Source organism: Suncus etruscus, chromosome 6, assembly GCF_024139225.1.
Source record: "Suncus etruscus isolate mSunEtr1 chromosome 6, mSunEtr1.pri.cur, whole genome shotgun sequence".
Taxonomy (NCBI): Eukaryota; Metazoa; Chordata; class Mammalia; order Eulipotyphla; family Soricidae; genus Suncus; species Suncus etruscus.
Genome location: NC_064853.1, coordinates 94119279 through 94144188, shown reverse-complemented (window position 1 = coordinate 94144188; position 24910 = coordinate 94119279). Strand labels below are relative to the sequence as shown.

At 42.1% G+C, this 24910-nt stretch overlaps 2 protein-coding genes and 1 non-coding gene across 4 annotated transcripts in view; 1 reads left to right on the top strand and 2 right to left on the bottom strand.

Annotated features, from left to right (window-relative positions):
• Positions 1-24910, bottom strand: part of DVL3 (dishevelled segment polarity protein 3) — a 324867-nt gene that overhangs the window by 166464 nt on the left and 133493 nt on the right. The window lies entirely within an intron of this gene.
• Positions 477-612, bottom strand: LOC126012450 (small nucleolar RNA SNORA72). Its single transcript, XR_007496921.1, has one exon. It is a non-coding gene; the product is annotated as a small nucleolar RNA SNORA72 (small nucleolar RNA).
• The window catches only part of ABCC5 (ATP binding cassette subfamily C member 5), a 102160-nt gene continuing 91872 nt past the window's right edge, over positions 14623-24910 (top strand). For both annotated transcript variants that reach the window (XM_049775811.1, XM_049775813.1), the window contains exons 1-2: positions 14623-14756; positions 18649-18828. In XM_049775811.1, the coding sequence (XP_049631768.1) occupies positions 18700-18828 (129 nt within the window). In that variant the 5' untranslated portion in view covers positions 14623-14756; positions 18649-18699. The remainder of the gene's footprint in view (positions 14757-18648; positions 18829-24910) is intronic.

Here is a 24910-nt window from a genome sequence, read left to right as displayed (position 1 = left end):
TTGAACAAAAAATATCCATTGTCATTCCAAGATGATGTGAAACCCTATGATTTTATTTTATCTTTTTTGTGGTGCTGGAGATCGAACCCAGAACATCTTACTTACAAAGCAGTTGCTCTACTGCTGAGCCACATCACCAGACCAATACTTAATATTTTAGTAGCACTGATGTAGGAAGGAACAGCTCAAGTGAAAACACTGAAATCACCATGTTATTAGGACCTAAAATCTGAGCAAGGGAGTGGCAGGAAATGAAGCTGCAGTCTTTAAAAAATATCATTACTATTATTATTATTTTTATGTTTTTTGGATCACACCTGGTAGCGCTCAGGGGTTACTCCTCGCTCTCCCCTCAGAAATTGCTCCTGGCAGGGTTGGGGACCATATGGGATGCTGAGATTTGAACCACCATTCTTCAGTGTGCAAGGCAAATGCCCTACCTCCATGCTATCTCTATTATTATTATTATTGACTTGATTTATCACCAGCATTTCTAAGACCATACTTAGGTGGGTAAAGAACTAGGCCTGGGGACACATGGTTGGTCTTAATATAGCAAATGTTTAGCCTATCCTGATTATGACAAAATCAGAACAGCGAGAATATTTTTGGTATTTTTTTAATTTAAACACCATGGTTACAAGGTTATTCATAATACATGCTTCCCTCGCCCACATATACAGTTGATCATGATTGAGTTACAGTCAGACAATGTACAACAACTTTCACTAATGTGCATTTCTCACCACCTATGTCAACAGTTTCCCTCTCACCCTCCCCCTGATGCCCTCTTCCCTCCCTCCCACTCTCTCCTACCTGCTCATTTTACTTCATACTCTCTATCTCTCTCTTTTCTTTTTTGACATTGTGGTTTTCACTATTGCTAATGAAGGGTGCCATAAATATCCCATTCATATTAGATCAGTCTCTACTTGTTTTTTGTTGTTGTTTTTTTGTTTTTTTGTTTCGTTTTTTGGCTCACACCAGGCAGCTCTCAGGGGTTACTCCTGGTTCTACACTCAGAAATCGCTCCTGGCAAGTTCAAGGAACCATATGGGATGCCGGGTTTTGAACAGCCGTCCTTCTGCATGCAAGGCAAATAAATGCCTTACCTCCATGCTATTTCTCGGGCCCCAGATCAGTTTCTACTTGAACTGAACTCTCTGCTCTTTGTAGCAAACTTCTTAACTTGATCTGGTCCTCCTAATATTCATCTCTATGACCCCACACTGCTTTTTATTTTCCTTTTATCCCACAGATGAGTGAGATTATTCTATGTTTATCCCTCTTCCTCTGTCTCATTTCATTCAGCAATATACGCTCCATGTACAAGAAAATTTCATGACTTAATTTTTCCTAATACTGCATAGTATTCCATTGTGTAGATATACCACAGTTTCTTTTGCTACTCATCTGTTGTCGGGCATTTGGATTGTGAAGCTGCAGTGTTAAGTGAGGTCAGGTCCCAGAAGCCTTTTTAAATTAAACTAAAGTTAAGCTCTGTGTTTCTTTAACTTAAATCCAATTCAGTCCTCTTTCATTTTATCATATTTTTAATTTTTAAAAATTTATTTGTTTGGGGGTCAGAGTTGTCTCTACACTCAGGAATTACTCCTGGTGGTGCTCAGGGGACCATAAGAGATGCCAGAGATCGAACCCTGGTCAGTCCCATGCAAGAAATATGCCTTGTCCCCTGCACCATTTCTCCAGCCCATTGTTTTTTTTTTTTTTTATTTTTTAGATGCAGCCTATGTCCTCTCCCCAGTTCCTGTTCCTTCCTTGTGGTGGTTCTGCAATAATGTGGTGCTCACATATATTAGCTATGGTGCCTCTGGGTGTCACACAGGTTGAGGGGCTCACACACTTGCTCGAGATGACTTGAATTCCTTTAGTTGTGGTACCTGCATAGAAATTTATTGGGGGACACAGTTCTGAATTAGGGTGCACTCACACATGTGGATGATGGTGCTCATCAGGGCTCTCTGGGGTGCTCATGTGTGCTTGCCAGGGTTCACCCTTCCCAGCTAAGATGTTCACCCATCTTTGAGTGTTCTCCAGGATGCATGCCTCTTTCTTTTTTTTTTTTTTTTTTTTGGTTTTTGGGCCACACCCGTTTGATGCTCAGAGGTTACTCCTGGCTATGTGCTCAGAAATCGCCCCTGGCTTGGGGGGACCATATGGGATGCCGGGGGATCGAACCGCGGTCCGTTCCATGGTAGAGCTTACAAGGCAGACACCTTATCTCTAGCGCCACCTTCCCGGCCCAACTTTCTTTTAATTAAATAAGCACTTTTCAGTGTTTCAGTTATAGAATGTACACCCCCTTCACCAGTGCATATTTTTCACCACTGATGCCCCAAATTTCCCTCTGCTCTCCCTCAAACCTTCTCTGGGGTAGACATTTTATTTCTCTCTCTCTTTCTCTCCCCCCCCCCACCACCTTCTCTCCTCCTTTTATCCTTTTTAGACACTGTGGTTTGCACTTCTGTTAGTGACAGGCTACCATGCATATCACTTTATCTCCTTTCAGCACCCAGTTCTTGTCCAGAGTGATAAATTTCAACTATCAATGTCATAGTGGTTCCTTCTCTTCCCTAACTGCACTGCCCCACTATTTGTGGCAAACTTCCTACAAATGACTGGTCCTCCTGACCCTTGTTTCTATTGTCTTTGGATATTATTGCCATACTATCCTTTTCCCCTTTATATCCTACAGATGAATGCAATCATTCTATGTCTATTCTCTCTCCCTGATTCATTTCATTAAGCATAATACTCTCCATATCCATATATGCAAAACAAATTTCATGGTTTCATTTTTCCTAACAGCTTCATTGTGTAGGTGTACCACAGTTTCTTTAGCCATTTCTGTTGTCAGGTACTTGGAGTTGTTTCCAGATTCTGGCTATTGTAAATAGTGTTGCGATAAACATAGGAATGCAGAGGACTTTTCTGCATCGACACATGCCTCTTTCATTGGGAAGTTCACAGCTGTGATACAGCTGGAAAGTATCTGTGGTGCTGGGGATCACAGACAGCACAGGTGCCAGTTTTGCTTGGTGCACATGGTAGCCCCAGGGATTCAACCTATACCATGTGCTTGCAAAGTGGGTACTTTACCACAGAAAGATTCCAAGGCCCCTCAGAGTGCTTTTAAAGAAAACAATTCTCTAAAAACCCTGATGCTGACTTAAATTATTTATAATATAATATTACTTAAGTATGTCTATTTATAAAACCATGTATTAAACCCTTATGCATATAGCTCGTCTTCCTCCTTAAAATTAAATGTTCAAATTACATACATATAACACTACAAAATTTGTACACTAAAGGGATAATAGTGTTGTTTTGCTCATATAAGATAAATGTTATTATTTCCTTCTATTTTTTAAAGCAGGAATTAATTTAATCATTTTTTAAATTGGCTTACTATATCATGGAATTTTAGAGGTTTGGCTTTACACTATAAAAGCATAATTGACATCATTTCTTCCACCAAAGTTCAGACCCATTCCACCAAAGAGACTCTTTTGTTCAATCCTCTTAACCCAACCCTTTCCCACTATAACCCTCGTTTTTAGAGACTAAAATTTAGATTTGTGGGGTTTTTCTCTGTTTCATTTGCTTTAGTTCTTTGTTGTTGTCGTTTGGTTGTTGTTTTTTGTTTGTTTGTTTAGGGACCGCATCTGGTAGTGCTCAGGAATGACCCCTGGCTCAACATTAAAGGCTCACTCCCAAGTGGTGCTCTAGGGACCTTATTGAGTGCCCAGGATAGAACTCAGATCAGTCATATACATGGCAAATGCCCCTACCTGCTATAAAATTGCTTCGGCCCATCATTTGTTTAGTAATCCTTCCTTTCTTCCTTCCTTTCTTCCTTCCTTCCTTCCTTCCTTCCTTCCTTCCTTCCTTCCTTCCTTCCTTCCTTCCTTCCTTCCTTCCTTCCTTCCTTCCTTCCTTCCTTCCTTCCTTCCTTCCTTCCTTCCTTCCTTCCTTCCTTCCTTCCTTCCTTCCTTCCTTCCTTCCTTCCTTCCTTCCTTCTTTCCTTCTTTCCTTTTTGTTTTTGGGCCAAGCCCGGTGGCAGTCAGGGGTTACTCCTGGTTCTGCACTCAGAAATCACTCCTGGTAGGCTCGGGAGACCATATGGAATGCCAGGGATCGAACTTGGGTCTCTCCCAGGTTAGCAGTATGCAAGGCAAATGCCCTAGGTTGTGCTATCTCTCCAGCCTGTTTTAGTAATTCTTATTTCACTTTTGAGTGAAACCACTTAGTAACTGTCTTTCTTTTCTTTTTTTTGGGGGTCACACCCGGCGGTGCTCAGGGGTTACTCCTGGCTGTCTGCTCAGAAATAGCTCCTGGCAGGCACGGGGGACCATATGGGACACCGGGATTCGAACCAACCACCTTTGGTCCTGGATCGGCTGCTTGCAAGGCAAACGCCGCTGTGCTATCTCTCCGGGCCCGTAACTGTCTTTCTCTTCCTTATTTTTTTCATTTGAACAATCACCTGCAGATTCATGCATTTTGTTCTAAAGGGTGCAATTTCATCTTAAAAAAAAAAAAAAAGGGTGGGACTGGTGAGGTGGCGCTACAGGGAAAGTGTCTGCCTTGCAAGCGCTAGCCAAGGAAGGACCGCGGTTCGATCACACGGACTCCCATATGGTCCCCCCAAGCCAGGAACTATTTCTGAGTGCTTAGCCAGGAATAACCCCTGAGTATCAAAACGAGTGTGCCCCCCCCAAAAAAAAGGGTGAGTAGGATTCCATGGCTTACCACAGTTCATTAGTTTGTTTGTTCATTCATTCATTCCTTTCTTCTTTTTTTTGTGTGTGTGTGTGGGGGCTCTACAGATACAACTTTCCAGGGTTACTCCTGGCTTCTGCATTCAAAACTCACTCCAAGCAGTGCTTGAGGACCATATGTGGTGCCAAAGATTGAACCTAGATTGGCTCCCTGTAAGGCAAGTGCCTTACCTGCCGTACTATTGCTCTGGCTCCTTCCACAGTTTCTTTCTCCAGTTGTCAGCTGATGACATAACATGAATTCTATGTTTTGTCTATTGTGAATAGTGTGGCTTTGAATATAGGGCTGCCAATATATTTTCAAAGTAGTGTTTTCTTATACTTTGTATAAATGCCTAGGAATCTGGTGTTTCTATTTTTTTTTTAATTGGGGGAGGTTGGACCAAACTCAATTGCAATCAGGGATTACTCCTGACTTTTTGCACAGAAAATACTTCTGACAGGCTCAAGGGAACCTAAGCAAAAAGGACTCAAATGGGATGCCAGAAATTGAACCTTGTCAGCTGCATGCAAGGCAAGTGCCCTACCCACTGTTGCTCAGGGCCTATGTTTTTTTTTTTTTAAAGAAATCTCCATACCATTTTCCACATAGTTAGCATCAATTTACATCCCCATCTACAAGCCCAGAGTTCCTTTTCCAGTTCACTTTTGAGCATATATATATTATTTTGTAGGGCCAATTTAATAGTTAATCTCAACATAATAGCACTTTAAGATCTTTTAAAAACAATTCCTTATTTCACTCTACTACTCTGTTCATTGTAGAAAGTTTTTATTACAAAGGCACAAGTGTAATTCTTTCTTTTGTAAAGTGAATATGTAATATTACTTATAATGTACATGCACAAACAGGTACTGTGTAAATAGTTCTTGCCTGATTTAAAATGCTGTGAAGGGGCTGGAATATAATGTTTGCATGTAGAAGGCCCAGACTTAATTCCTAGTAGATTTAATTTTAATTTTTTATTTAAAAATTATTTATTGATTGATTGACTGATTGGTTTCTGGGCCACACCTGGCATGCTCAGGGATTGCTTCTGAATCTGCACTCAGAAATCTCCCCTAGCAGGCTGGGGGACCATATGGGATGCAGGGAATCGAACTGGGATCCCTTCCAGGTTGGCCACATGCAAGGTATGTGCTACCACTGTGCTATCTCTCTGGTCCCAGATTTAATTTTTAAAATTATCATTCAACCTGGGAGTTATTGCAGGACTTAAGGCACTTGTCTTGCACGTGGCTGATCTAGGTTTGATTCTGGGTACCACAGGGTACCTCTGAGCCCATAGAATAATGACTGATCACAGAGTCAGGAGTAAGCTCTGAGCACCACCAGCAGGAGAGACCCAAAGTGAAAAATAAATGCCTCTCATTCCATGAAAATAACTTTTTTTTTTTTTTTTTTTTTAGTTTTTGGGTCACACCCGGCAGTACTCAGGGGTTACTCCTGGCTGTCTGCTCAGAAATAGCTCCTGGCAGGCACGGGGGACCATATGGGACACCGGGATTCGAACCAACCACCTTAGGTTCTAGATCAGCTGCTTGCAAGGCAAACACCGCTGTGCTATCTCTCCGGGCCCGAAAATAACTTTTATAGCAGCGTGGGTCGGCAAAGAGAAGTTGTGGTCTTGCTAGCTGACAGACACTTCAGCAGGAGTGCCACCGCAAATGTGGGTGGTTGCTAGAGCAGTCCCAGCTCACGACGAGCTAGGATGTTGTGACATACTGCGCCTGTCAGTGAGTGGTTCTGCCATCCACACAATTGTGCAACGGAAAACTCAGGTGTTCCTTTTGTCTTCTTCTTTTCCAGACCACTATCATGAAATTCTGTGGCTTTGACTTTTATGCTTCCCTCCACTTCATCTATTCCTCAAACCCATCTAGCACCTGGTTATATATATAATTTACACTCCTTGATAGATTCTTCTTGTTCATCCTAGCTGCTTCCACTGCTTTTTCAGCTGACCAGCCACATTGTGGCTTAGGAAAAAAAAAAGCAATTTTGGTGTCTCAATCTTCAAGCCATTAACCCCTTTAAAATATGCAACTTTTGGGGCTGGAGAGATAGCATGGAGGTAAGGCATTTGCCTTGCATGCACAAGGATGGTGGTTCGAATCCTGGCATCACATATGGTCCCCCGAGCCTGCCGGGGGCAATTTCTGAGCATAGAGCCAGGAGTAACCCCTGAGCGCTGCCAGGTGTGGACCCCCCCCCCCCAAATGCAACTTTTGGTCCAGAGCAATAGCACAGCTATAGGGCATTTGCCTTGCATGTGGCTGATCTGGGATAGACCTGGTTTGATCTCTGGTATCCCACATGGTCCCCGAGCCTGCCAGGAGCAATTTCTGAATGCAGAGCCAGGAGTAACCCCTAACTGCTACTGGGTGTGACCCAAAAACAAACAAAAAATGTGCAACTTTGAGGGCTTAAGAGTTAGTACAGTAAATAAGGTGTTTGCCTTGCACATGGACAAACCACAGTTTGATCCCTGGCACTGCATATGGTCTTCTGAGTGATTCCTGAGCACAGAGCCCGGAGTAAGCCCTGAGCACTGCTGGATGTCCAACTGCTCCACAAATAAAATATGCAATGTTTAACTCTTATTCTAAAACTATAACATGGTCTTTTCAAGGCCCTGTCTCTGCTTCCCCCCAACACCTGCACTCATTGGTTTGATCTCTTCTCTCTCCCCACTGCAGTGGTAGAGTCAGTTCTCTACAGTGACTCCCATCCTATTGCTGGGATCCTATTGTCTCAGTTATAATTTACAGGCAGGTAATTTACCTCCATGCTATCTCTCCAGCCCTAGGAACTCAGGCCCTAGGAAAGCCGGAAATGGGTCTGCTACAGTTCTAATGTATCTGTCAAGTATTGAATGAACTTTTATACTTAGCACGCTATGCAACATTAATGTTACTTTAAAATATGTACAATTATGAGTTGTACTTAGATCATTTAGCCCAAGAGTTTGAGAATGTCACCCCTAAAGCATTGTACAACATACATATTTCCAGAAGAGGTCTGTATCATGTAAATGGTTCAGTGTAGATCTGGCCCAGGCCCTTCTCAGATTCCAAAACTATACCATGGTGTCTTGACATCTGGTACAGGGCCACAACAGTGTTCATCCATTTTCTTTATTCCCAAACCTGATATTAATATGTGTGAAGTGTTTCAAGAATCTTTTAGGAGCTTTCTAGTTTGTATCAGCTATATAAATTTGGGGAGATATGGTTGGAAGTAATAGTTTGTATTGACTAGGTAGCTTGAGAAATAATGAAGGAAACTTTTCATCATTCAACTGGATATAGACAGAGGTGATTCAGGGGTTCTCATACATTTTGAGAATACATATGAGAATTATCATACATATGAGAATATTTTTATAAACTATATTATATAGGCCCAGGGATATAGTATAGTGGGTAGGGCATTTGCCTTGTATACAGCCCACTTGGATTCTATACTGGCACCACATATGGTCCCCTGAGCTTTGCTAGGAGTGAAGTCCTGTATTCAGAACCAGGAATAAGCCCTAAACATTTCCAGGTTTTGTCCAAAATTCAAATATATACAACAATATAATATTCAATATATAATTCTATTTTAAAATTCATTTATTATAAAATATAATTATAATAACATAATATATTCTATTAATTTCACATAAGCCCACTGACAGAAGTGGTTTTTTCTGATAGTGTTTGTTTTAGATGTCACCTATTGGTCTTGGGTTGACGCCTGGCTTTGTGCTTGGGATTTGTTTTCCTCAGTGGAACTTGGGGACCAAATGTGTCAGAAACTAAACTCAGGTCTTCTGCAAGAAAAAACGTGCTCAGCTCATTATGCTATCACTCTGGCTCTACTAAAATATTTTGTTTGTTTGTTTTGTTTTGTTTTTGGGCCATCCCTGGTGACGCTCAGGGATTACTCCTGGCCATGCACTCAGAAATCGCTTTTGGCTTGGGGGACCATATGGGACATTGGGGGATCGAACCACGGTTCGTCCTAGGCTAGTGCACGCAAGGCAGATAGATACCTTACTGCTAGCACCACCTCTCTGGCCGCCCCCTACTAAAATCTTTTCAATACTTGAAACAAGAAAGTAACAAGAAAGTAAAGTAATTGTCATTAGAACTACTTGGCTATCTATATCTAAGCTTAATTAAATTTCAACCAGTCATTTCTTAATAAATAAAATATAAAAAAGTGAATATTAGCATATTAGAATGGAATGGATCTTAAATTTTCTAGAAGGGCATATTATTGATTAAAGATGATGTTAAACTGATTCATTTCCCCAAAGACAGTAAAATTCTGGTGGTTAATTTATTCCTAGTTATTAAAAGCTCTGGAGGATTTTATGTTTTAATATGTTGGAATGATGTATATTGCTATATATTTATTCAATTGTCTTTTGCAATAGTTTCCTCTAGAAATATTACAACCTAACTTTCCTACAAGAACTATAAAGCATTTGCTTAATAAGCATTTGAATTGGGGAAAAAAATCTTTCAACTGGAAAATGCTTTTTAATAATTTTTTTTGAGACCCATGTGAATTACAAGTCTTTCACAGTTATATTTAAGATACATAGTGACAGTGAATTAGGGCAATTCCCACTACCAGTGTTGACTTCCCTTTGCCTCTGTTCCCAGCATGAGTCCCATTTGCCCTTTTTGCCTCCTGGACTGCTAGTGTAACCTGTCCCACTTTGTTTGTTATAGATCTTGATTCTGTTGTTGTTGACTTTGGGTTTGGTTTTAGGCCTGATCATTATTTATTTACACTTCAATGTTCATGTGACTGTTTGCTCCTGGTATTTTCTTTTTTTTTTTTTCCTCTTTAATTTATGAGGCAGAACAAGATGATTCAAATTCTGTAGTTTTGTTTGGGAAAAAAAAAGCTGGGAGGAATTCATCTAGGATCTATCAATATCAATTTAAAATCAGGAAAGGGAGGGGGGAAGAGAAAAAACGAAGAAGAAGCAGTGACAAAATACACAACAGCTACAATAAATAACTACTAACAACAAAAAAGAAAAATAAAGGAAGAGGTGTGGTGAGGTTTTGTACCTTTTTTTTTTTTTTTTTTGCATAGGCACAATAAGTATTGGGGAAATTTGAAAGGGAATTCCCTTGACCTAAGAGATACAAGGTTTCTCCACCCTTGAAGCATACTGCCATGGGAACAACTACAGGTTCCAGATATGCTCATTATTGAACTCAGGGGTCTTTTTATGGTGCCAGGCAATGTTCTGCTCAGTTGTGGCTGACAAAATCAGTCCTCTGTAATTAGAGATCATGGTATTTGCACAGGTCTTAGGATGAAGTCTACAATAGTGTCTTTATGGTTCAAGAAGTTCTGCTTTGTCACGGTTGTTGTAGTCAGTTTTCTGTAATTAGTGATATTGGTTTTTGCACAGACTTTAGGACGAAGCCTAGGATATATATATATAGCCTTTCCTTATGGTTCCAGAAGTTCTGTTCAGTCTTAGCTGTCAAAGTCAGACCTCTGGAATTAAAGATCTTGGTTTTTGTTCAAATCCTAGGCTGAAGCCTAGGCTAGGGTCCTTCTTATTGGACCCAAAAAAAGTTCTGCCCAGTTGCGCTTGTCAAAGTTAGTCTTTTGTAATTAGTGATCTTGGTTTTTGCATATATGAAGGACTTAGTGTCTTCTAATTTCATCTTACCATTAGGTGATGGGGAGTGCCTAATACTACTCAAATGGAATATTTTAATTAGGGTCTTCCTATGAGAAAAACTTGAAGAAGGTTTTGGTTTTATTTTCTTGAGGAAAAAGTCGCATCATCTGTCTTTACTAAAGGAAAGAAAAGATAAGCTGGAGTGATAGCACAGAGATAGGACATTTGCCTTGCATGTGTCCAACCCAGGAGGGACCCAGGTTCAATTCCCAGCACTCCATAAGACCCCCTGTACCTGCCAGGAGTGATTTCTGAGAGCAGAGCCAGGAGTAACTCCTGAGTATTGACCAGATGTGGCCCCAAAACTAAAATAAATAAATAAAAGGAGATTTAAAAAGAAAAAGGTGAACAATTTTTTTTATATTTCTCTCTGATTTCATGTACATTCCACCAGCACCAGAAGTAACAAACTGTACTTGAACTAGTTTACCATGCCCAGAGTAATTTTATATGTATATATATTTTTTATATTTTCTTTATCTTTTTTGTTTGTTTGTTTGGTTGGTTGGTTTTGGGCCACACATGGCAGTACTTAGGGTTTATTCTAGGTTCTGTACTCAGTGATCACTTTTAATAGGCCTAGAAATCTGTATGGGGTGTCAGATATTAAACCCAGGTTGGTGGTGGTGTGCAAGGCAGGCACCCTACCCACTGTACATCTCTGGCCCTGGGTTTATTTTTTTTTCTATAGGCAACATTCCAGTGGTGACCCAGGGCTACATCTGGCGGTGCTCTGGAGTTCCATGCTATACTGGAGATGAAACTCAGCCACACTTCCCCCATCGTAGATAGACATTTTTGTAACTTGCTTTTGTTCAATGTTGTTTTGAAGATGTGTACTTGTGGATACAGTACAGCTCTGGATCTTTAACTGCTGAAGAGTATTTCCACTGCACCTGATGCTATTATCAATTTATTTGGTCTTTTGTGAAAGGAATTTTGATTCTTTTCATGATAATACATAAAGCCCAGTGGCTATATTTCCTGTGTATAGCATGGAAAACTCCTTTAGGGAATTTCTCAACTTAAGATTTTAAGCTCAGTGTCCTAAGGCATTCAATGTAGGCAATGCATTCATATCTTCTCTGGGCATCAAGAATGTTGATACCTATGTGCTACCTTCGGAAGTAGCCATTCCAGTAATTTTGGGTATGTGTTCATTCACTGCAGAGTCCCTGCCTGCTGAAAAAGGCTCATGAAGAGCAGATAGGCATAATCCGTGGAGAAGACTGGATTCAGCCTGTACTTCCCTTCTTCCCCTGAACCAGCATTGTGACATAGTTAGAAGCACATTCCTAGTCTTCCTCTCATTAGAGGTGTACATATGACTACATTGCCACCAATACCACAGGTGTGAAAATGACACATCCCGATTCCTGACTGGTACCTGGTCTATATTCTTTTTTTCCTTGTCTCTATCTGGATGGTTGATGGTGGCAATGAGCAGAATCTGAATCACAATGGATCTCTGGTGGACCACAAAGAGCAGAACCAGCTGATCTGGGACACCCATGTGGCAGATCTGGTACATTCTTATTTTTGTAGTGTTGGGGGGGGGGTCACACTTGACTGTGCTCAGGGCTTACTCCTGACTCACACTTGGGATCACTCCTGTTAGGGCTTGGAGGACCATGTGGGGTGCCGAGATTGAATCTGGGTTGTTCATGTGTAAGACAAATGTTTTACCCATTTACCATGACTCATGATCTCTCTAGCCCTTCTGGAACATTCTTTATGTATAAATGAGAAATGAACTCTGGACTCCAAGCCTCTGGATCATAAAGTCTACTTGGGTTCTAAGATATAGTCAATTTCTAACCTACTAACTATAAACAAATTGCTCTTTATTCTGGTTCTATCTATTAGCACTCACTCTGCCAGCAATGTGATCTTCAGATCATTGACAACAGTATTATCAGATTTTTTGTTTTTCTATCAGCTGGGCATGAAGTGGTCTCATTTCCATCATCAGTGCATTTCTCTGGTTATTAGTGAGCTTGGTTATATTTTCATATTTTATTGATAACAGATCTTTGTGATGCTCTATTCATATCAATTGTCTATATTTTCTTTCCTCCCTTCCTTTTCTTTTATTTATTTATTTATTATTTATTTATTTATTGGCCATACTCAGCAGGGTTCAAGGATCACTCCTGGCTCTGTGTTCAGAAATTGTTCCTGGAAGGCTTGGGGGACCATATGGGATGCCTGGATCGAACCGGGTTCATCCCTGGTGTGCTGTGTGCAAGGCAAATTGTCCTACCAACTGTACTATTGCTCTGGTCCTATCCTCTCTTCCTTTTCTTTCTTTTCCTCTTTTTCCATTTTTTTTTTGTTTTTTTTGGCCACACCCATTTGATGCTCAGGGGTTATTCCTGGCTAATTGCTCAGAAATTGCCCCTGGCTTGGGGGGACCATATGGGACATTGGGGGATCGAACCACGGTCCTTTCTTGGCTAGCGCTTGCAAGGCGTAGACATCTTACCTCTAGCGCCACCTCACCAGCCCCTCTTTTTCCATTTCTTATTGGGTCAGAGAAATTATTTTTAAATGTTGCATTTTTAAAGTTGTGTTAGCTATGACTTGTGGTTCATCTTAATTTTATGGCATCTTGTACAGAAATTTCCAACTTAATAGTTTTTCTTTTTGAGGCACGGGGGTAAAGGGTGTCTCACTGGGTGGTACTGGGGCTTTTCTTGGCTCTGCTATCAGAGATTTCCTGGTGAGGATCAGGGGATTGATTATACAGAATGCTGGAGATTGAACCCAAGTCGGCCACATACCCTACCTACTGTTTTGTAGCTTTGGCCCTTAATGAAGTGTTGTTTTTTTTTAACAAAATGAAAATGTTTATTTTATTATGTTTTTGTACCTTGCATAAGTTTATCCTTACTCTCAAATTTATGAAGATGCTGTACTATTTCTGTTGAATGTTTGAAAGACTTCCCTTTTATGATTGGGTATTTTAATTTACCTAAAATGTATTTTCCCCCCCATTTTTGTACCACACCCAGCAATGCTCAGGGATTGCTCCTGGCAGTCTTAGGGGCCCATATGTGGTTCTGGGGACCAAACCTTGGTCGTTGCACGCAAGGCAAGTGCTACCCTGATGTAATATCTTTCCAGTCTTGAAATAGATGTGTGTACGTGTGTGTAATATAGTAGTAATCCTCAATTTTTCATAGATAGCAAGTGAATATGGAAGTCCAGCGCTGTTTCTTGACTTTTCTTCTATTCCCACTGACTTGTAAAAATGTATGTCACTGATCTTGTGTGTTTCTTGACTCAACTCTATTGCATAGATTTCGGACTCCATCCAGTTTAAGAAAACACATTGGGTTATCACTTATTTCTGAACACCAGTCGTGTGAAGCAACGGTTATCATTTTTGCCTTCTTTAAAAAAAAATCTAAAATGTCTCTGAAATGCCAATATCTAATAGGGTTGGAGATAATAAAAAACAAGCACCGTGTGGGGGGAAAAAAAAGCCAGCTGGTAGGCGCTCAACACAGAGTAAATAGTTGTGCCAGAATCAGGGCTGAAGGTAGAGATGAACCAAAATAAAAAAAAAAAAAAAGGAAACATAAGCGTCCAGCCTTTGGGTTTTTTTTTTTTTTTTTTTTTTTTTTGCAGTTCATGAAGATAGGGACTGGGGGTAGGGGTGGTGTCAGTTCAGTAGAGGCTCAGGACGTGGGGGTCAGTGCGATAAGAGTGAGGGACAGCGCCCAGAGTGCATGCAGAATGCAATGTCCTCAACAGGAGTCAAACGTTACTAAGCACAACTAGATAAGAGTTGGGGGCTGGCCGGGGCGAAGGGGACAAGGGGGGCGAGGGTGACCTTCAAGGTGGGGGGGAGCCCCCACAACTGCCATCCGCGTTCTAGGCCACACACGCACAGGGGGCCGGAGGGAGAGGACAACTGCTGACCAGCTCATGGGAGCTCAATGAAGGAGAGTGCGGGGGAGAGGAGAAGGAGGAGGAGGAGAAGGGGGGAGGCAGTGGCCGCTGCACCCCGACCAGCATCTCTCGGCGCTGCTTCTGGGAAACAGAGTCCTGGGCCGAGCTGCGCGCCGCGGGCTCCCGCACTAGCGACTACAATTCCCAGAGTGCGGGTGGCCCTTTGTGCAGGGCGCCTGCGCAATCGGGCGGCCAATGCCGATATAAAGGCTTGTTTTGCTTCGGGGCTGATGCTCCGGAGCATGGTCGAGTGGCTGGCGCGGCCCCCTCCCGGAGCTGGGGGTCCCAGGTAGGTTGCCTCTGCTTGCCACCGTCTCTCTGGGTCTTTGGGTGTCCAGGTGGGCTTTCCTCGTCGGGTGGGCAGGCTGTGAGCCGGGATCCCATCGGAGACTGTGCAAAAAGGAGCCTGGCCTCCTTTTTACTCTCTCTTGCTCTATCTCTCCCACCCCGCCCCGACCTCGGTGCAAGCCGGTGCTGAGGTCCAGGCAGGTGGGGTGGGATGCGGGTTCTGGGGTGCTGGCGACATTCCCGGCTGTGGCCAGCAGGAGGCGCTGCGCACGCGGCCCGAGGGTCGGAGTCCTTTTGGCTGTTTCTCCAGGCCACAGCCGGCCGTGGAAACGCCCTAGGACCCGGGTGTATCCCAGGCCAAGCTGATCGACCCCTTAGGAGACCTTGCATCCGTCGCTCAAGGTTGATGGGAGAACACCCGCAGCCTTGCCCGGTCAGGTCTTGCTTGCTATGGGAGCCTGAGCCCCTGTACAACCGCAGAAGTTAACGCTCCCAGTTGTGCAAATAGGTAAATAGTGGAGGCTGTGACCCGAGCAGGCGCTGCAGACCACTTGGGCCGAGTCTGGACTCGCCCAGTGAATGCCCACTCTGCACGGAAGGAAGTGCATGTTGCTGTGTGTGTGTGTGTGTGTGTGTGTGTGTGTCACCCCTAGGGGTCATTTGGTTTCTGCACCGTTAAGGGCAAGGCAGCAGGCAGATGGATCCCTGAATAACTGCCAAATTGCAGGAGGTGTTAAAAGGAGTTTTATACCGGGTCTCTCTGGGAAATGACAGGGTACAGAAGGGTGTGGAAGCCCAACAAGTGGATGGCAGGAGGGTAATGCATGATATTTGGGCTTCCCAAGTAGCTTCAGAGCCTACAGCAGGATTCCTAAGGTGCTGGAAACCTCCGGAAGGAATGTTACTGGGAAAGGGATTTGGAAACACCAGTCTGGCAAGTTGGGGCTCTTACAAATCTCTTACAGACCCCTGCCCACTCTTAGCCTGCAGCACAGAGCAGCCACTTTTATCACTAAAGGGCTTTTAAAGTCTTTGCTTTAAAAAAAAAATAAGCAAGTTAACTGACCTGGAGCCCACTCTTGTTTGGTGATTTGGAGCCCAGATGCTTCTTTGGGGTTTTGGCCATTTAGATTATACTGAGAGCTACAATGCTGCTTGCCACCAACATAAAGATTAAATTCTTCCTATGTCCTCTTTCAAGGAGGCAAGTAAGCGAAAGAAAACAACTTTTAACAACTCTAAGGGAAACAGCGAAAATAGGGAAATGCACATAGTCTCCTCCTCCTCCTCCCGCCCAAACACCCCTAATTAATGATTGCTTGAGGTTTGGGTCTCTTAACCCTTTGAAACTTCCTGTTGGCTGGCTTCCATTGCTGGGCGCTCTCTCTTACATCCCTGATGCAAGATTTCACATCAGGTGAAATCCTCCCAAATCCAAGGCCAAGACCAAAGATAGGAGCTTTGTGCAGGTTCAAGGCCCAGCCTGTTTTCCCAGGACATTCAAGCCACGGGAGTATTAGAAGTAATGCAACACTGCACCCCCCCCACACACACACACATCCCACACACATAGAATTACTTGCCAGGACAGGATGGAATGCAACCCTGGTTTTTATGCTTTCTTAGGCAGAGAAACCGAGGGGGAGGTGCTTCCTTTATGATATTTGGTGGCATGCTTGAGTTACTTTGGCCTCCTCCCTTCCAAATTTGTTCCTGCTTCTACCTTGTTTTTGCAAAATAAGATTGATTTGATTTTGTTTTTTTCCACTTTGGCGCCATCCACTAGACTAGGAGGCCTTCAGAGGGAAAGGTCCAATGTCTGGGATCTCTGGAACAAGGATTACTCCGATCTGTGGCTGTATCCCAGCTTAAGGGACCCTGGCAGGTGCCAGGTCTGTTTATAGTGAAGCTTAATGAGGTCTTAGTGATAGCTGTGCTCCTGGTTGTAAGCCTCAGTCGTGTATGGTGCAGTTTGTCTTTGGACAAGGTGACTTTTCTTTGTAAGTAACTTAACAGTATCCATTCAGGGTATTTGAGCCAGGCTCCAGTGAGGCAAGAAGCCAAGCTTGCTTTCTGCAAGGAAACAACACATCTCTATGCAGGTGGTTGAGTCCTATATTTATAATAGTAGGCTTTTAATTTAATTTAATTTTTATTTATAGTAGCTCCCTTTTCCCCCCAGATACTCTAAAATGAATTTCTTAGAATTTTGACTGTGAAGTGTGTGTGAGTGAGTGTGTGTGTGTGTGTGTGTGTGTGAGAGAGAGAGAGAGAGAGAAAGAGAGAGAGAGAGAGAGAGAGAGAGAGAGAGGCAGAGAGAGAGACAGGAGGCAGAGAGAGAGAGAGCTCCATAAATCAATAGCAATTTATGGAATCGAAAAAACAGCACACATCTACCTAATTTCTGGGCAGTATGGTATTTAAAGGCTTGTATCTTGAACATATTCAAACAGTGGAGAAAATGTTGGAGAGAGATGTATGCGGTTCATTTTTTCACAAGTGATCAGAGTAGATACAGAGCCTTGGTTAGAGGAACCCAAGCAAGCTAAGTGTTAGAAAAGGTTTTAGGAAGATACTAGGCAAAATTAAGTTGAACAGCCTTTTTCTTTTTTTTAAAAAGGGCTTTTGTTTTAAATTTTTATTTGTTTGTTGGGACCAGGTGTGGTGCCTGGGATCGGAGATCAAATTCAAGGTTTCATGCATGCCCTTTGTATGCTCAGTTATGTGTGCCATATTCCCAATCCTTTACAGAGTTGTATATATTCATTTATTTTGGTTTTAGGGTCACACCTGCATTGTTTAGGCTCTCTGCTCAGGGATCACTCCTGGAAGTGCTGGGGTACATTGCATGGTGCTGGGGATCAAAACCCAACCAGCCCTTTGTGAGGCCAGTGCCTTTAACCTTGTACTTTCTTTCTGGTCCTTGTTATTATCTTTTTTAAAGCAACTTTATTAGGATATAAATGACTGTGAAACTCACTCTTTTGTAGTGATGCTCTTGAGTGATTTCACCTAGATAGTCACCAAATTGTGCAGCCATTACCACTGTCTAATTTTAGAATACTTCCCGTGCACTTTCAAACTTTCTTAAGAGGAATTTATTTTTGTGTTAAGATGAAATGCTGTTTTCCACTTTAGCTATGTAATTTCATGGAGTTACCCATTATCTAAGTATAAATACGCAGAGAGGGGATCTGTCAATCATGAGTAGAATGAGTATTTTGTAAGTTTTAGTAAAGTTTAATAAGAATTTTTTTTTCCGTTTTAATGGAGTAAAATTGATTTTGGAATTTGTAATGCTTGGAACAAACAAATTGTTTCTAGAAAGTCTTTTATTTTTGTAGCCTATATATTGGATTTGAACTTGGCTGAAGAAGTCACGTTTTCCTTTATTGTTTCTTTTTCTTTTTCCTCTTTTGGGGCTATGAAGAGGGCATTCTTGATTCTATTACAGTGATATTGTGGGGTGGGCACACCCTTCGGTGCTCAGGAATTATTTCTGACTGTACTCAGGGATCTCTCCTAAAGAGTTTGGGGGACCACATGGGGTGCCACTTATCAAACCTGGGTCTGACACATGCCAGGCAAACATCCTACCAGCTGTGCTATTTCTCTGGCCCTATTAATGATTTATTTTCCCCTCTCCTTTTAAAACAATGAAGTGGAAGCAGGGGCAGTATTTCATTGGTGAGAGTTTCTGAGTTCCAACTGCAATGCTGCAAACAAACAAGAAACTACACAAATGAAATGATATTTGACAATAGTTTTTATAGATTTGAACGTTGAAAATATGAATACTTGTACCCTTTTTTCCTACTTGAGGGCACTTTTGTGTCTGATTGATGAAGCCCAGTTTAGGAAATAACCTATTCATGCTGAATCTTTTGTTTCAGAAGTTCTCCAGAAAGCCAGAGTGTCTGCGCCCTGGCACGTTCACTGAGACGATGAAGGATATTGACATAGGAAAGGAGTTTATCATCCCCAGTCCTGGTTACAGAAACCCCCAAGACAGGGCCAGCACTTCTGGACAGCACAGAGATGGCGAGGACTCCAACTACAAGAGGAATTTACGGGTCAGTATTTCCTTATCTGAGGGCATTCTCTTAACTCCACACACTCACCTTCTTGTGTGTGTGGTAAGCAGGTTGCCACAGCTGACGGTGCTCAGGATTTTTTCCTGGCTCTCTGCTCAGGGATCACCTTTGATGGTGCTGGGAGGATCCTATGTGATGCAATGGACTGAGCCAGAGTTGGCCACATCCAGGGCAAGTCCCTTAACCCTGGTTCTATCTGCAACCCTGGGCTGTATATATATATATATTTTTTTTTTTGGTCACACCCGGCAGCGCTCAGGGGTTATTCCTGGCTCCAGGCTCAGAAATTACTCCTGGCAGGCACGGGGGACCATATGGGACGCCGGGATTCGAACCGATGACCTCCTGCATGAAAGGCAAACGCTTTACCTCCATGCTATCTCTCCGGCCCCCGGGCTGTATATTTTTTAAGTTTCTTCATTAGCCTTAAGTCATTCCTGAATTTATAGCTTTTATAGAGTGGAGTGGTGACTGTTCAACCTTTCATATAGTTCTGCCTTTTTATATTCTCCCCTCATACCCTCCTTTGATGCTTCTGAAATGATTTTGGCTAAGAGAAGAAACTTCAAAGATTTAGTGGAAGGTTAAGGAAGAAGCAAAAGACATATGAGTCAGTAAATTCATTTAACTCGAACAAACTTTTTTTACCTGCCTCTGTTGTCTGTGTTTAAAATAGAAATGCTGGCACTGGTGAAATAGGGCAGGGGTTAAGGTACTTTCCTTAAACATGACTGACCATGGTTCAATTTCTGGGACCATATATGGTCCCTCAAACCTCTTTAGGAGTGACCCCTAAGTACAGAGCCAGGAGTAAGCCTGGAGTTCCTCCAAGTGTTCCTCCCTCCCCAATAACCTATTCAAATACAAATAGTGGGTAGAGAGATGACTCAAGACTGGAACACACATGTTAAGATATCGCAGCACCAGACCACATACTCCTCCGGGCTTGCTTATTTTGGTCTTTGTTTTTGGGCCATACCCAGCAATACTCGGCTCATTCCTGATTCTGCACTCAGGAATTACTCCGATGATTTAGGGGACCATATGGAATGCCGGGGATTGAACCCAGGTCTGCAGCATGCAAGGCAAGTGCCTTATTTACTATATTATGGTTCCAGGGTCCCCTTCAGGGTTTTCTATAGCTTGCATGTATAGCTCCTGAGCACAATAGGTCTAGCCAACAAAAATAAAATGTCAAATCCTTTGGAGAAAATCCCTTGGATTTCAGAGCGTACTTGGAACGGTTGTAGATCACAGTATAATCTGTAGTTTTTCTAGTAAATCCATGTGTGTAAATGACCCTTTTGAATTAAAGAGATGCTTAAAGGATTGGAACCCATACTTTGTATGCAGGAACCTTGACTTCATTCCCCTGAATAATTCCCTGAGCACCATTTGGAGTTATCCATGAACACTGCTGGTTGTGAGCTCACTTCCACCCCCCAATAATCTAGTTTTCTCTAGATTGAAGTTGGCTGAAGAAGTCATGTGTGTGTGAGATGATATCTCATTGTTGCTTTGATATTTATTTCTTGATGATAAGTGATACAGAGTACTTAAAGGAAATTCTCTCTCTCTCTTTTGGTTTTGGGGCCACATTTGGTAGTACTTATTCTGGCTCTACAAGGCAAGCTCCCTCCCCATTGGACTATTGCTTTGACCCCAAGAACATCTCTATTTGAGGAATAAGCATACCTTTTCTTGAATGGCAACATAGCTACTAAGGAGCATGGAGGTGACTAGTTTGAGGTTTTTGAGGAAATTGAGGTCTGGGTTCATGTATCTGGCCCATGAAACTTTGAGAAGGTTCTGGGCGTTGTGGTGGCTGATTCTAGTTTTATTTAGCCTTAGGAGTAGCGGAACTTTTGTCAGATGAATCAATATTTTATCCTTCCTCGGTTTATTTTGTCCTGACTGTGTATTAAACAATTCTTTGTCTTTGCAGGCCTAACTTTGGAGAAACATAGATTTTATGGACCCAGTGTCAAATCCTTCAGGTGCTGGCTCTGTAACTGGCTTTTTAAGCTCTCATGTCTAGCTCATAGGTTCATTGTGCATCCAGTGACTCCTTTCTGAAAGTGTGGCACTCTTAGTCCAGCTCTCAAGTCTGGGAAAGGTTATCAAGGTAACCACTGCTTCAGGTGATGATTAGGCTCTGGTGTGGTAAAACCACTTTTGTGGACTCAGCCTTCTTGAGTTAGGTGAATTAGGTGAATGTTGACCTGTGGAATCTAACTTGCAGGATCAATTATTGAGAATTAAATAAGCTGATACAGAGAAAATGTTGCCTGCTACACCAAGCGTGTGCTTAGGCTGGCAGATAGAGGTGGGTTTTCTCAGCTGGGGGCTACAGCACGAAACTAAGATGTTGACTGGAAGGACTGGGACATCAGAGAAAGGAGAGATAGGTTTGGGGCAGAGCACTAGTATAGCAGGTTGAGTGTTTCCTTGCACACAACCCACCTGAATTTAATCACTGGCATCCTATAAGATCCCCTGAGCCTGCCAGGGGTAATCCTTTAATGCAGAGCCTGGAATAAGTCCTGAGCACTGCCAGGACTTAGGAGGGGAAAAAAAAAAGCCAGATTTAAAAGGGGACCACAGTCAGAAAATGGTGAAGAACATTGGCTAGTGTTTGTTATGGAAGCAAAGTCTAGAAATCTTGGACTCTGGGCACTGTAAAGATACGGAAGTTGTTGATTTTTGAAAAGAAAAAAAGAGTTGTTTTTTATTTGTGTGTGTGTTTGTGTGTGTTGTGTTTATGTTAACTATGGTTCATGCACATTCGTTAAAAATAATACGGAGAGAAAGAGAGGTGAGATGTTAAATTCCTGTCTCAGTGTCAGGCAAGGGAGGCTGGTTAAACTGGGGACACTGGTGGCTGGAAATGTTCATAGGTGAAAGGTGGTTTACATTGTAAGACTGAAACCCAATAACGACAACTTTGTAATTATGGTGTTTAAATAAAAGGAAAAATTCTAAAGAATCTTACTGGATTTACTTCTGGATCTACAGTCAGGGACAACTTCTGGTGGTGCCCAGTGCAATCATTTTGGTTTCATGTTCAAACCCAAATTTTTCTCATAAATAAAAGTACCATAACCACTAAAAAAAAAAATAAAATAAAAAATAATACGGAAATAGGCCATCTCTATTTTAACCAGCTTCCCCTCTGCCAGTAAGATCTTGCATAACTTGTACAACTACGATATAGTGTCACAAAAGAATAGTGATTAGAGCTGTGAAGATAGTACATGGAATGAGGCATTTATTTGCATGCAGTCAGCAAAGGTTTGACCTTCAGCACCATATATGGTCTCCAGAGCCCCACCAGGAGTGATAGCTGAGAACAGAGCCAGATATAAGTAAGCCCTGATCACTGCTGGATGTGGCCCCCAAACAAATAAACAAAAAAGTATTGATTACCAGTGATCCAGTCCATCCATCTTATTAATACTTCATGATTAATGTAAGCATATTAACACATATATTATCTGAAGCTTCCTGCAACTTTTCCAATGGGTTAACCATCACAATCAAAATAGAAACCCCTGTTGGGACCTGAGCAGGTTTGATCCTTGGCAACCCATATAATCCCTGAGCACTGCCAGGACTAATTCCTGAGTGCAGAGCCAGAAGTAGGCCCTCAACACTGCTGGGTGGAGCCCACAAACAAAACAAAAATAAACATATAAAAAACAGTAGAAAACCAATTCATCAGGATCTCTCATGCTGCCACATTCTAGCTATGGCCACCCTTTTTCTATTTACCCAAATTCTGGCAAGTCCCAGTTTGGTCTCCCTGTTATTTCTTTTTTATTATATCTTTATTTAAACATTGATTACAAACATGATTGTAGTTGGGTTTCAGTCATAAAAAGAACACCCCCCCCTTTCACCAGTGCAATATTCCCATCACCAATGAATGTTCCCATCTCCCTCCCCATCTACCTGTATTTGAGACAGACTTTCTACTTCCCTCACTCATTGACATTGTTATGATAGTTGTCAGTGTATTTTTTTCTCTAACTGCACTCACCACTCTTTGTGATGAGCTTCATTCAAGTGGTGAGCTGGTCCTTCTAACACTCATCTCTGGGAATTATTTCAATAATGTATTTTATTATTCTTGAAGCCCATAGATAATGATTGAGTCTATTCTGTGTGTGTCTCTCTCTCTCTCTGACTTATTTTACTCCTAATAATAGATAATAGATTCCATGTACATCCATGTGTAGGAAAATTTTATGACTTATCTCTCCTGACAGCTGCATAATATTCCATTGTGTATAAACCATAGTTTCTATAGCCATTCATCTGAAACTGTGGTACATATACATAATGGTATATTATCCCTGTTATTTCTGTCATTTCACAAATGCTATATAAGTAGCTTTCCTTCTCTCTACTCATTTCTTCATAATTCTTCTAAGGCTGAGCTCATTTATGGCATGTGTGAACAGTCCCTTCATACTGTGGTGAGTAGTTTTCCGTGTGGTAGATACACCTAGTTGGTTGAACTGTTCATCTCTGTTGGATATGAGTTATGTCTGATCATGGCCATTGAACATCAAGCTGCTTTGAACACCCTTGTTTAGGTTTTGTGTGAACATAAGGTTTCATGTCTCTGAATAAATAGCCTGAGAGTGCAATAGCTGTGTCATATGGTGAGTGCATGTTTAGTTTTATGAAAAATTTCAGATCTTTATTTGTGGGGGATGGGGGATGAGGGGGTCTGGCCCATACCCAGAGGTGCTCAGGAATCACTCCTGGTTCTATGTACAGAGATCACTTCTGGTTGGGCTTGGAGGACCCTTTGTGAAGCTAGGGATCAAATTCAGTTCTGCAGCATAGAAGGCAAGTGCCCTACAGGCTGTATTATCTCTCCAGCCCACTTCATTCCTTTTGTTTCCTAAGTGGCTACAGATTTCCATCCCCCATGGAGTGGATAAATGATCTAATCTTTCAGCATTCTTATCTATATTGGGCTATATCTATATATTTATATATCTATAAAGGCTATATCAAATAGCCTTTACTATTTCTGATAGATATGTCTGATAGCTCACTAAAACTTTGGTTTATATTCCCTGAATGCTAATGATGTTGGACTGAAACTCAGTTTTTATGTTAGGAAGATGAATTTTGAAGCAGTGTGGAGAAAAAAAAGTAGAATGAGGGAGGAAGGGGGAGAGATAAATAGACAGATAGACAGGTGGTCAGGAGGCTCTTTGCCAGTCTGGTGAGAGAGGATGGGCTGTGTCCAGCCACAGCAGTGAAGAGAGATTCAGGTTTTAAGGGCCTCTCTGAAAGGAGAGGAAAGCATAATGGTGCCGGGAGTTGATGGCGAGAATTTAAACCCATCAGTGGGCTGATGGGAAGAGAAGGAGATTTAGGAGGCCAAGAGTGAGCTTGATTTGGATCCTGGTGAACTTGAAGTGCATCCAGGCAAAAAGAGTAGTAGCTAGTTGAGAGGGTAGGGCATGGAATGTCAGGGTTCTCATGCATTCAGTAAAGAAGCTTACTGGGAGTGAGCAAGCAGTTTTGCAAGAGAAAGCCTTGCAGAGCAAGAAGTGGTAGCTCTAGGAAGTGCCACCTGGGGTTGGTTCTGTGACCTTGCTGGGGAGAGGGTCAGTGCCCTGGTTGGTTGCCTGTTGACATTAGAATTTGCTGCTGCTGTAGCAAGGTTTTCCTTCACAGGTGAAGAACCGAAGCATGCTCACTATTGTGCCTTTTGTGCTGTTAATCACGACTGGAGCCTACTCTTCCTTCATTCCTGTGGCTTAGCCTTAGAAACAGGAAGCCACTGACACTTTCTGACTATTTGGCTGCCCAGTGACTTTCCATTATCCTTATAAGGCTCTTTGACTTAATCTTGCCTCTTCCCCAATTTTTACCATTGTTTTGTGCCTTCTGGATGCTTTTTTTTTAAATCACTTCAGCTATTTTTTTTTCATTGATCATCATTTTTTCCCTTTGTTTTCAGCTTAGCCCAAACAATATAATCATGAGCTTATATGACTTACAGAGAAAAATTAACACAGCACTCTCGAGTATTTTT